Source organism: Micromesistius poutassou, assembly GCF_964030765.1.
Source record: "Micromesistius poutassou genome assembly, chromosome: 17".
Taxonomy (NCBI): Eukaryota; Metazoa; Chordata; class Actinopteri; order Gadiformes; family Gadidae; genus Micromesistius; species Micromesistius poutassou.
The window spans coordinates 7,662,096-7,675,519 of NC_140287.1; the positions used below are offsets into that span (position 1 = coordinate 7,662,096).

At 44.9% G+C, this 13,424-nt stretch overlaps 1 protein-coding gene across 2 annotated transcripts; it reads left to right on the top strand.

Annotated features, from left to right (window-relative positions):
* The first annotated feature begins 943 nt into the window (after nt 1-943).
* maco1b (macoilin 1b) lies at nt 944-12,220 on the top strand. 2 transcript variants are annotated; one of them, XM_084482632.1, is made up of 11 exons: nt 944-1,355; nt 2,568-2,709; nt 3,181-3,307; nt 4,174-4,297; nt 4,838-5,016; nt 5,569-6,190; nt 7,073-7,231; nt 8,527-8,709; nt 9,174-9,294; nt 9,448-9,622; nt 10,146-12,220. In XM_084482632.1, the coding sequence occupies exons 1-11, from the start codon at nt 1,276-1,278 to the stop codon at nt 10,346-10,348; spliced, it is 2,115 nt and encodes a 704-aa protein (XP_084338758.1). In that variant the 5' UTR covers nt 944-1,275; the 3' UTR covers nt 10,349-12,220. The 2 variants fall into 2 exon arrangements, with proteins under 2 accessions (XP_084338758.1, XP_084338759.1); XM_084482633.1 differs by having other exon boundaries at nt 9,174-9,288.
* The last annotated feature ends 1,204 nt before the right edge of the window (nt 12,221-13,424 follow it).

Genomic DNA, 13,424 nt, shown 5'->3' on the forward strand with positions numbered 1-13,424 from the left:
TATTATTTAGACGCAGGGTTGGATGGGATTGAGCTGGTAATTAAAAAAACCTCGCCGACTTATCGCGGGCTAGGGTGCGGGCTGGTGTTGGATGGAAAATGTGAATTGCGCATAAGGAGGCCTGTGTGTTAAGTATAAGCAAAGTGACAACCGCTTATGCTGATGATGATAAGCATACTATCTGTTGAGACCGCTAAGTTCACAAATAACTTAAAACGTTACTAGGATGTGAAATAACTGAAAGGAATGTAGGCTAATAAAATCCCTGGGCTTCCTTAATCGGAGCTGCACCGTATCATGAAAAAAAATCTGTTTTTAGACAATAGGCGGCAGCAATGTACAAAATCTTCCATAGTCATAGAACTCAAATAGAACACAACAGAAGTCAATCATAATAGCACAGCAAATAGTACGTGTAGGCAGACCGGTATGCGCTAGTGGAAGGCCATTTTTAACTCTTATGCATTTTTATTCAATGAATCAATGATTTTAGTTACAGATATATTCTTACAAATGTATAGGCCTACTCATTGTTTCAATGTAATGTAATAAAGACTGTTCTAAATAAAAAATACGTGTAGTAGAGACAATGGACACGCACCAGCTGCAATGAAAAATCCATTGATATGGCTGCGTAGAATACGCTGATAGCGTAAAAAAAAATTAAAATGTCTAATTATCTCTCGGTCGATGCTATTCATTGCGTCAACTATACATGTTATTGTATCAGTCACAAAATAAATGTCCAAATTTGATTGGCTATTCGCGGACCAAACAATCCTTGTACAGAACCCACACGCATAACAGCCCGCCCTCGCGGCGTGCTGATTGGACAACGAGCAATGCCTCAATCTTCTTCTGCGAATTCAATTGGGTGACGCGTGTGACGTTCAAGAAGGCCTTATTGTCTACGCCCCTTTCCTCTGCCTATGGCTATGGTGGATGAGAACCGAGCGACAAACTATAGAGTAACATAAATGGTTCATCTTTACATCCATCAGCGTGAGAAGCCTCTGTAAATTGATTGGACCTACCACCCGTCTCGCAGTTTGACGTGCGTAAATTACACCGCGGCTTGCGTTCATAGAGGCTGCGCCTGGAGAAAAGAGGAGGTCCTTGAAGAGAGCGCTTTATTTATTTCTTTGTTTCCAGAGGAAAAAAATAATAACATCGACATTCACCACAAGCATTTCATTTATTATCTCTGTCCGTGCACACAAGAAAACTGGATAAGATTACAGTGGGTATTCAAAGGCCAAACCGAAGGGGAGGAGGATGAAGCGGCGCAATGCGGACTGCAGCAAACTCCGACGGCCGTTAAAACGGAACCGAATCACCGAGGGTATATACGGCAGGTATACGAAGCCCCGCGGCGCCCTAATGATGTCCCCGTTGAATGTTCGCACCTTGGGAGCTACGCAAAGTGAATTGTTAAACACATCTGCCATTGTGGTGTAACTGTCAGCTTGCTGGCCCCTGATGTGTAGCAATAGCCTAGCTTATGTTAGCTGTGTTGCTTGTTGTAGGATAGCAGGTAGCGTTAGCTGTTACGAAGGCCTTGAAACAGCCTGTTTTAAATCACACCGCAGAGCCTCTCGACCACATTTGACCACATCTTAAATGTCGGAATTCTGTATGCACAGCCATTCATATGTTTAACAGTGGGCCATGCACGCTAACTTGAGATGTTGTTTGTTTGCTAGGAGTGTTGTTAGCCAAGAGTGCTGACAGCTACCAAGACTGCAGTTTTGTCACCTCATTGCCAAATTCATAACAAGGCGCCTCTTTCATCCAAAAGCAATGTATCAAATGTCTATGCCACAAATGCCATTATTAAGACTACATTAAACGTGGCCCACGATCAGAGTCAGAGTTTTGTTTTGGTAGTCGATGGCCTGGCCACTGATAGCCGACTGCCTTGGCAACTCAGGTATTATGTCAATAGCCAGCTGTCATATCCAGCCACACCTGACAGTTCCCACCTGTCTTTGACTTCTTACATACCAGTCAAAAGTGTAATTATATATGCTTTTTTCCCAATAGATGAGTAGGCACACGTTCTACGTAGACAGACGTGGATGCTGTTGAAGGTGAATTCAAGTGAGAGTCAGTACTATACTGTTACTCCTTGTTTTTTTTTTAATGTAAAGAGTTGCATCTATGCTGCATATAGTCCCTCTTAATTTAACTCGGTGTACATGTGCCAATTTTGTTTCATAGTTTAAGCTGCTTAGACTAAGTGCTGCTACACATCTAATCTCTCAAACAGCAGCACTAGCCTGTGCAAATACTTCTCATGCCATACTTGATAATGGCCCCCCTTACCCCTCCTCGCACACAGGCTTATGTTAAAAGTGCACAGCGGCATTGATTTATGATATTTCAATAATGATCTGCCATATGCTCCCTCCAGAGAAGTACCCTTATTATTTGTTATTGTCGACGTCAGCATGTGCGTACATAAAGAAAAAAACACAGAAAAGGGTATTCTCAATTGTGCATAACCGTCTTCCACTTCGAGTCTTGTTTTGCTAATTTCTGTTTATGTTCTGTGTTTTTCTGAACAGTACCTTCCTGTATTTGAAGTTCCTGGTGGTGTGGGCACTGGTGCTGCTGGCAGACTTTGTGCTTGAGTTCAGGTTTGAGTACCTCTGGCCCTTCTGGCTCTTTATCCGGAGTGTGTACGACTCGTTTCGATACCAGGGGCTGGTGAGTGGCTCTCTTCTGATTCTTCAAACTACAGTGTTTTCATTATTATGGAAATCTCCTCTTGGATGCACTCAATACAAATTGATGGTGACTCTCATGTTAATAGCTTTAACCAAGTGCAAAACATAACCTGTGACTTGGAGACTTATGTGATCATCCTTAAAATACCCACCCTGGTCGCTTAGAGTTCAGATGTTTCTGCAACATTTGTGTCTGTGTTTAGCGGTTTATGTATGCTCCTTAGATTTTGATTGATACAATTGATCTATTGATTGAAGACCTTTGGGATATCTAACTTGATATGTAACATTTTCATGCATGAAAAATGTAGGCTATTTTTAAATGCTTTTATTTGTTTTCCTGTTTTTTTGACATACTGTTTACCATCATTTCAAATTCAAGCATAGTTGATGAATTTTCAATGCATAATTCTGAAAATATATTTCTAATTTTTGCATCTCTCTTCTACAGGCCTTCTCAGTGTTCTTTGTGTGTGTGGCGTTTACATCGGACATTATATGCCTGCTTTTCATCCCTGTACAATGGCTGTTCTTCGCCGCCAGCACCTACGTGTGGGTCCAGTACGTGTGGCATACAGGTAGGGCCTGCATCCCTTTCTTCACCTTGATGTGCAATGTGGCATTGAAGCACTGTGGTTGGTGTTGAGAGTGTAAATGGTTGGGAACATTCTTCCTTTGCTCGTTGTGTCGATAGGGAACAAAGCTACAATGTGTGGATATCCAAAGACTTGACGTCCAGCCAACACAGGCTTTGACCGGAGCCTTGCATGCATTTTAACACATTGGTTTAATATACCCTGCCTGAAATACAAACGCCAATAGCTCGACCACCTGGTCATACAGATGACAAGTCATCATACCTCGTTTCGGGATACCACATTCACCGCTGAAGTTCCAAGGAGGCACCAAAAGCGTTGGGAACGATCAATGCACAATGTGTCATGCTACGTGCAAAGAAAAAGCGAACTACTCTGAACTCTGTGTGGCATATGGAAGCGAGCAGCGGGGCCCGGATCAGGTGTCTGATTTACTGGGAGGCCCCTGTGTTGACCAACGGCCAGGTGTCAAATTGAGCTCCCAGTAGCAGTGATGATGGGGGAAGGGGTGACAGAAGGGGACCCCAGTAGCTCTCTGACCTCACCACTATTTCCCAGTGACGGTGTTCACATCCGTGGGATTTCACAGAGTATTAATACCCTGGTATCATTCCACCACCAGGTGGTAACCGTGTATAAAGATTTAATCCCAGGGGACAATAGATGGTTTCTATTCTTTGACCATTAAGCCTGTGTGTTCAGAAGGTATGGAAATGAATGCGGTGTGTTTTTGTGTCTGTGTGTCTGTCTGTCTACCTAAATACAATAATGTGGCTAAATAAGTTACTCATTAGCCATTATCTTGAGTTCTTATCTGTGTTTTCATCTGACGTCTTCTGTGTCCACAGAACGAGGGGTCTGCCTACCCACGGTGTCGCTATGGATACTCTTTGTGTACATAGAGGCAGCAATCCGATTCAAAGACCTCAAGAACTTCCACGTGGACCTGTGTCGCCCATTTGCTGCACACTGGTGAGCCAATGTTTGCTCTCTAAGATAGGCCAATGGGTGGTTGGTTAGGCACCCTTTGGCTGAGGCAAGTTTCCTTCCTTGGATTCCTCAGTTCCCCATTCAGGCAATCAATCGTACCATAAAGCAACAGAAAACAATCCTACTTGCAAACAAACTGATAACAACTCGCGTTGGAACAATGTTCACCCTCACCTGTGAACATTAGTTGGCATTGTGCAGATATTAAATTACTACTGCGGGTCAACCAAGGAAAGGGCTTTGGTTATACACGTCGTGCTGACATTTGTAAGGTCATTCATTGTGTCGTGCTAATAAAGTTCAATGCCAATAATCTCAGGAGCGCTGAGAACCCTTGAGCTGGATTTAGATTTGTGTATTAGCCTACTTTATGCTGTGTAACCGGACAGTTCACACAATCATAACATGGAATATATTTTTGGAACGATGACTGCATCTACTTCACCTCGATGTTTACGTGGTCAACCCCATGTTGGTTTTAGATTGGGTTGTATCTAAACTTGTACCCGTCCGCTCTCTTAGCATCGGCTATCCGGTGGTCACGCTGGGCTTCGGCTTCAAGAGCTACGTCAGCTATAAGATGCGTCTCCGGAAGCAGAAGGAGGTACAGAAGGAGAACGAGTTCTACATGCAGCTCCTGCAGCAGGCGCTGCCCCCCGAGCAACAGATGCTGCAGAGGCAGGAGAGGGAGGCGGAGGAAGGTGGGTTCATCACACATGCATGCTGTATACATACATGCATGCATACTTGCATTGACATATGTGGTATCTGAACTCGCCCCGTCACTGGTCTGTATCACTGGTACCTGGCATCAAAACCTTTCCCTCTGCATTTTGCAACTTCCTAATAGTTTCCGCATCACATCTATACAACCATGGCGTGGGGGGTTTCCTGAATGTATTGATGAATTCTCTATCAAATAATTGTTTTTGTCTCAGACTGTATTTTATTTGTCTTGAATCTCATGATAGTCTTGATTGAAGCGCTGGTAGATGGGCGCTGGAAGGATTTTCTTGCCTGTGTGAAACACACACGATGTGCAGGTTGAGGCTGGGGCGGGGGGGGTCCGGAAGATGGAGCCTGGCTGAAAATGTGATCAACCTCATAGCTTCCCCACATCCACACATGCTAGAAGCGCTTCTCAAAGATGAGACGGAGCTCTACTTGAGACGTGTACCGTATGCGGATTCTAATATTCCTGACTTTCACTCTAACATGTGTCCTCTTCTGCCATTCTTCTGCCCTCTCCACAGCTGCCGCTAAAGGATTATCAGAGACTGAAGCACCCCCAGTGTCACAGAACGGCGCCCCAGCCAATAAGAAGACCTCCCCCCCACTGGCGGAGCTGGAGTACCGGGAAAAAGGCAAAGACAGCAGAGGAGGAAGTGGCAGTGGGGACGCCAAAAAGCAGCAGGGCAACAACAACAACAGCAGCAGCAGCAACATCCTGCCTTCAGGCGCAGACTCTAAACTCCAGGAGATGGAGTACATGGAGAACCATATGAACAAGAGACTGACCACAGAGCTGGGCAGCACAGAGAACCTGCTGCTCAAGGAGGACAACAACTCCTCCTGCTCCTCCTCATCCTCCTCCTCGTCCTCCTCCAAAAACTACAAGAATGCCAGCAGCAACGCTGCGGCGGCGCTGAACTCCTCGCCGCGCGGTCACAGCGCCTCCAACGGCAGCGTGCCCGCCGCAGCCGCCACCGCCTCCTCCACCTCCTCCTCCTCCTCCTCATCCACCTCGACGGGGAAGAACGAGAAGAAGCAGAAGCAGCCTGCGGCGGGGAAGGGGACGTCGGGGGGCTCCCACCGGGACCCCACAGATAACTGCATCCCCAACAACCAGCTGAGCAAGCCAGAAGCGCTGGTCAGGTGAGACCCACACGTCCACAGTTCTTTGAGTGTTCGTGTCAATGGGGCGAATGTGGAGGTATTCCTCCTGCTTGCAGCCTTTCTATTGCGCTAAACTAGAAGGCTCCATCCACTTTAACATGTAATGTCCGATTTTCAATCATTGCCGTTCTACGGCTGATCATGTTTTTTTCGAGCTCAAGTGTCTGTTGACCTACTTTCTGGTGTTTGATTCCAACATGAAATTCTCCTTGCGCGCAGACATTTGTTGAAGCCATCTGTCATGCCTGGAAAACACATATGCTTTACTTCGTTGCTCTCTCTACAGTGTTATTTTGCTTGTACTATGGATTTTGTTGGCCTATTTTATTAATGTGTGTCATTATTTGTGTTTTCGTGTGTCAGTAAATGACGAACGCAGACTAATGCGTGATTGAATTCTAGCTCAATGTTTTGAACCATGTTAATTGGTTCAAAACAATAAAAAATCAGTGTTTTTTTTTTTTTTTTTTTTTCAAGGGAGTAGTGGAGAGACCAAACGTTGTCAGATGTTCAAGTCGGTCAATGCTGATTCTACTAGCATTGATGTTTCCTGACTATTGAAGAGTCACTCCAGCTCAACCCACTTAGTATGCTGCCAACTGTTTTGCATTTCTGCTAGAATTGCATGTGGTGGAGTAACTCAGGGGAATGTTTTGCGTGTCCAGGCGATGTAGAATATTCTCTACATCACTCGACTCTACATCAAATGACTACCAACCTATGGCTGACAAGTCCCGGACTTTCTCCCCGATGCCTCCTCCCAACGCACCCCCTGACCCGTAGCATCGGCCAGCAGCTGAACGCATCGCATGACCTGTCCCACAAGTGTTCCCCTCTTTGTCGTCCCCCCCCCCCCGCTAGGCTGGAGCAGGACGTGAAGAAGCTGAAGGCGGACCTGCAGGCCAGCCGGCAGGTGGAGCAGGACCTGCGCAGTCAGATCGGCTCCCTGGGCAGCTCCGAGCGCTCCATCCGCTCAGAGCTAGGCCAGCTGCGGCAGGAGAACGAGCTGCTGCAGAACAAGTGAGTGCCGGCGTGGGCGGCGGACCTGCAGTTGGGGTCGGTGGGCCACTGGGCGGTGGGCGGCAGCGCTGCTACCAAAGCCAAATGGAAAGCTAGACGCGCTGTTGCTTGACCTTAAACATTATTCCGGTACAGAAGAACTCTGAGGCAGGCAATAATAGCGTTGACAATAGTAGTGGTGTTCCACTGTGGGGCGGCTGTGTCAGTCATTCTCAACAAAAATCACCATTGCTTTTTGTTTATTGACAATAGCGGCACTGGTCTTGTTAGAATACCTGTTGTAGTTGCAAAAAAACCAAAACTGTTTGTCCCTGCAAAACGGACCATGGTGATGGTGTTGAGGTGTTGCATAGTGCACCGCTCTACCACCAGCCACGTCCTCTGTTGTGTTAGCTCATCATTCTGGCACCAGAACCCTACCAGTACCCTGGCACCCAACCACCTTGTTAAAGGTCACTGCATTCGAATACTCTATTTGTATTGCTTAGCTGAGCTCTCTGTAAATGTCAAGCATTGCATGGGGTCCATTAAACACGTTTAGCATGTTTGTAGTTTTTATAATGAACGTCTGATTATTGGCTGACGTACAAACAGAGCAATATTTTGAAAGGTTCATAATTCTAAACTACTTATTTAACACCACCTTGACGCATATCTCAGACATTTGTGTAAATGTCAACCCAACATGGCTATCGCATTACTACTTCCAATAAAATGCTTTCACATTCAGTATAAAAGGAAAGGAATTGCTTCAAAATGCCTAGAATAGAATTTCCGGTCGCTTTCCCAGTGCCAACTACTGGGAGCCAACCATAGTAGACTTCTTGTTTTACTTTGAGATGATGCCCTGCATATTTGTCTATATTAGGACCTTCTATTCGAGGGGGCCTTTAAACTGGGAATAAACATCTGTCCTGGTGGTAGCTGTATTTTAGTCAGGGATTTATTATTATTAAGCTTGGCATGAACCCAAGTGGAGGACAATTTAAATATGATTTAGATTTTTAATTTGTCGAATGACTCTTACAATGTGTTTTGGATTAATCGGAAATGGCTGAAGGTCTGGCTACTATATTTGGCTACTTCCTTTTTCCGAATTAATTCAAACATTATTTATGTTACACACACACACACACACACACACACACACACACACACACACACACACACACACACACACACACACACACACACACACACACACACACACACACACACACACACACACACACACACAAACACAGTTGTCTTCACAGTACCGTACCGCGGGCTAACATATTTGTTCGTGTGTTTAGGCTCCATAATGCCGTGCAGGCCAAGCAGAAGGACAAGCAGGCGGTGGGCCAGCTGGAGAAGAGGCTGAAGGCGGAGCAGGAGGCCCGCGCCACTGCAGAGAAGCAGCTCGCAGACGAGAAGAAGCGGAAGAAGCTGGAGGAGGCCACGGCGGCCCGGGCCGTGGCGTTGGCCGCAGCCTCCAGGTACACCCGCCCACACCCTCCACACAGGTGGCCTCTCGTCCTGGCGTAAACACTGTGGAGCCCCGCCGGCTAGAATGGAGATTTAGCATTTGTTGTTCAGGACAGCATGGATGCGCATATGTTCCGTACACTGTTCCGTTATTTATGCAATGCCACGATATCTTGACTGCACAAGGCGTGCTTGATCAGTGTGGATAAATATTATGCCATATTTTGGATGCATGTGATAACTTGTGGGTGTGATGTGAGGACATCAAGTTGAATAGAAGTCCTTTAAAGCTGTGTTGGGAAATGAATGAATTGTAAATGTGTTTATGTGATCTGGAGGGGGAGAGAGTGGGACGAATGGGGCGGATCTGTTATGCACGCATACCTCCTGATAGGCATTCACAGAGAGTTATTTAAAGGATCTTAAGATGTGAATGGGACCATCTGACCTTGGCGTTCATGGTTGTTGTCCGCAGAGGGGAATGCACAGACACGCTGAGGAGGCGCATCACGGAGCTGGAGACAGAGTGCAAGAAGCTCAGCATGGACATCAAGCTCAAGGAGGACCAGATCCGAGAGCTGGAGATGAAGGTGCAGGTGAGCCTTTCTGATCATAATAATACAGGCTCTATTTCCATTAATTCCACAAGCACAGTGTCATCCACATCTTTCCGAAAAACCCGTCACAACACGATGCTATTCTGACCATTGTCTTCTTCTTCCTCCCGTTTGTGTTCCTTGAACCCCCAGGAGCTCCATAAGTATAAAGAGAACGAAAAAGACACGGAGGTGCTGATGTCGGCACTGTCAGCCATGCAGGATAAGACCCAGCACCTGGAGAACAGCCTGAGTGCAGAGACCCGGATCAAATTGGACCTCTTCTCAGCGCTGGGCGACGCCAAAAGACAGCTCGAGATTGCACAGGGTCAGCTTACGCACGCACACGCACGAACGCCGAACGTACGCACGCACAACAACTGGTAGTGTTATCAGCTATCGGCAGGGCAGCTCTGTAGACTGTAAATGGTGTTATTGCAATTTTACGATGCAGTCAGTTGCCCTATTGTTTTATGCCATAGTAAAAATGTAGTTCCCTATGGTGGATAAGCATATGGGATGGCATTTACTTATTTTTTATCACAATACCTTTATGGCCTCCTCTAAGAAAATGATCATATATTTCCAGCTCAAATAAAAAAAAACATTAAATTCTTCATTAATGCCAGAAGAGTTCATTTCTTCGCTCACTTCCTTAATTCTACAACTGTATCAGTTTCTTTCCTATGATGTAACACGTTAGCCCAACATCTCATTTGGCTCTTCGGCTCACATCAGTAGTCTAAATCAGTTAAACAAAACAGTAAACAGTTTAAGGGTCAAAACAATTTCCTTTGCGACTCTTTGACCACGGCTGACTTTGTTGTTTTCGCTCCTCTGTGGCCTCACAGGGCAGATCCTGCAGAAGGACCAGGAGATCAAGGACCTGAAGCAGAAGATCGCAGAAGTCATGGCCGTCATGCCCAGCATCTCCTACACGGCCGACAACAGCAGCATGACCCCCGTGGCTCCCCACTACTCCTCTAAGTTCATGGACACCAATTCCTCCGGCCTGGACCCCAACGCCTCTGTCTACCAGCCCATGAAGAAGTGAACACTTCCCCTCCTCTCCCTCCGGCCATCTTCCTGTCTTTACTCTTTCGTTTTTGGGTTGTGCAGACCGACCAACACAGTCTGCAGTGGAGAACATGGGGTTTTCTTCACTTTTGTTCTCCCTCGTCGCCAGGTCAGAAGGATGTTGTATCGTGTGACTGTACTTGTTGTAGTTAAAACAAAAGACAAAAAAAACGACTTTTAAAAAAGACCTCACGTGTCAACTAGGAATCCGTTATTTTCTTTCTTCCTTGTTGTGTCTAGTGAAACCTCACAGAATTGGGCATGTATCCATAACACCAGAACTCCTTTGCATTACCACCACCACCACCAACACCACCACCACCTCGTCTTCAACCAGTCAACTGCTTTGCAGCCTTGGAATTGCTGAATTTATTCTTCTGAAGTCGCTATACGGAGCTCTCACTTCTCAGATCTGGAAATTCCCCTCTGGAATAACGAGGAGCATGTGGGCTTCTGGAATACCAGTACAAAGTTGTCTTTGCCAACGTTGAAAGCGTGAACAATCTTTTGCAGTTAACACAGCAGTGTGCACATAATTAAATTGGCAGGGGTGTCAAAACCAACACAACAAAGGGCATTGAATCTTCTCCTTCACCAATTTAGCCGTTTGGTTTCTTGATCTGCCCATTATTTTTCAAAAGAGATGAATGCATCAAGGGAAGGTTGATTATTAAACTCTGTTTTGACCGTTGTGGTCCCCCTGAATAGTCCTTCACCGGTTTTGATCCCAGTGACTTGAGACAGGACTTAATTATTGATTTTCAGATGGAGCCATCCTCCTGGGTTAGAATGGAACTAGTTAACACCCAGTATGTTGATTTAAGAGTAGCCTGGTTACCAAGGTGAATGATTCTCTCAAACATTTGGTTGTTCAAAGAAGTGGCCATTTCTTTATATCTTAGGTACATTGTTCAATCATTTTTCCTTACTGTTACAACAATGATCTGAAGACCACAGAAATCGAGGTGTATTTGGTATCTTTTCTACTTGGACATGCTTATATCCCAAACCTGGTTATTTTCATAATAGGTTGATTTAATGTATACCACTGTTTTTTTGCACACAGTTGTGAAACTGTGTTTGCATGCCCACCGAAACAACATGTATACACTCCCTTAATTTAGCTCCATGACACTTTTTTCGAAAATAATTTTGAATAAATTGCACTGCTAAAACATGTGAAGGGAAAATGAGACGATGAGACAGCACTCCTATGTATACACATACATTGCAGTCTCATCTAATACTTTTTTTGGAAAGGCCAAATTAATAATTGTGCAGCCTACTATTGCAGTGAATAATCTCCTTTCCAAGTTTAACAATATTCCACTTGATTACATGTGCCAAGAATAGGAGTAACATGCTTTCTGGGAATGTCATACAACTACATAATTTGAAGCATTTCCGAAGTCCTGCTGAATGAAGTTGTGTCCATCTGGAGTCCGTGTGTCCCCACAGTTTGACCACAGTTTACTTTACATAAAGAAAATCCTAATTGTTCTGTGAATGTGACCTGCCTGAGGGAACAATGTTCAAACTAGTTATTCTCGCTCCTTTTGGTATCATTTGGTGCAGGGAGAAGTTGCTGGGGTCCGACGTGGTGCAGATGTCATCCAAAATGGTCATTGTTGTGTGGTTTTCATCTACTATATATGGATACTCTTGTTTTTAAGCAGCTATGCCATTGGCTTCTGAAAATAATATTTACTTTTTAGTCAGCTGATTGGTCAACAGATGTTGAAAAGTTGTTGTTTTCTATGCCCAGTCACTGCTATTGTTTCAGCCCCAAATCTGACCGTGGCTACAGTCTTGCTCTGTGAGGTTTACAAGGAATAAACGTTTTTTTTCTTGCAAATGGTGCCAGTTGGGTTTCCGTTTTATTTTATATGATTCTTGGATTTATTCTCTTTGTGTACTGTGTTGGATAAAAAGCATCTGCTACATGACCAAATAGTAATATGAACTCGACGTTTCCCACAAACTTCATCGAATAAGTCTTGCCAGCAGGGGGCAATGTCATTCCATTTGGTCGATACATTTCCTCAATGTGATTTACGATTTAATCATGCATTAATCTAGCATTAATCCGGTTCAGAATGATAAAATCCAATTCATTTTACAATTGATATTTCATTAATCAATTTCCATGCCACTGGAATTTTAAGATGTTTGACTAAACTCGTGAAAATGGCCTTGCTGATCCACTGCTAGAACATAATTGGCATCCATTATGCCCACAACAGATTTACCAACAGACCCCGTATTTAACTGAGAAAGTAATTCTTGTTTCCATGATTAGATTTGTCTCTTTGTCTGGATATTTCACAGCTCAAGGTAATCTCCCAGGGAACTCGCGCAGACCTCTGGGCTAGAGATTTCAATTTGTGATAGAAGTATAAAGGGAACTGAATTAGGCGCTGATACACATTTTGATTCGAGCGACAGATTCAGAAAACACTACGTCAAGGACATTTGGTTTCAATACATCAGAGAGGGCCTCCTTGTTCAGCAATCACATTGTCTGCGGCTTTCCACCTGCGTGGAATTCCACAATACAATGCAATTCACATTTGCACATGTTATGTTGCTCTGAATGGCTAAATATTAGCCAGTCAGCAAAGTCTAACAAACGTAACGGTATAAAATGGCACATTGAATACATAGTAGGCCTAGGCTAATGTGTCCAATGTCGATGTGTTATGCATTGCAAAAAATATTGCGACTCTGACTTTTAAATAACTAACATTATTATAAAGCATGTACATATTAATGAAAATTCGATTATCAGTTGCAACTGATAATGCCATTCAGACTTTCAGTGAAAAGTGGTTGAGCTGAACGTTTTGGTGGTGGTGGTGGTGGTGGGGGGGGGGGGGGGGGGGGTAAGAAACAAACAGCCGCTTGGCTTGGCGAGGCGCGCCACTGAGACCGCCTCGCTCGCGTGACTCCAACACGCGTCACCGCATTATCGGGTTAATTTGCATACGTGCGACCGCCCAGAGGGGCGAGCACGATAATCCATCGATTCAGAGCCGTCTGGAGGCAGACACACA

Excerpts from the sequence above, each read along its gene's own strand:
- maco1b (XM_084482632.1), top strand. The coding sequence starts at position 1,276 with ATGAAGCGGCGCAATGCGGACTGCAGCAAACTCCGACGGCCGTTAAAA. Across the intron at positions 2,710-3,180 it reads CGTTTCGATACCAGGGGCTG|GCCTTCTCAGTGTTCTTTGT; the intron begins GTGAGTGGCTCT and ends TCTCTTCTACAG. Across the intron at positions 5,017-5,568 it reads GGAGAGGGAGGCGGAGGAAG|CTGCCGCTAAAGGATTATCA; the intron begins GTGGGTTCATCA and ends CCCTCTCCACAG.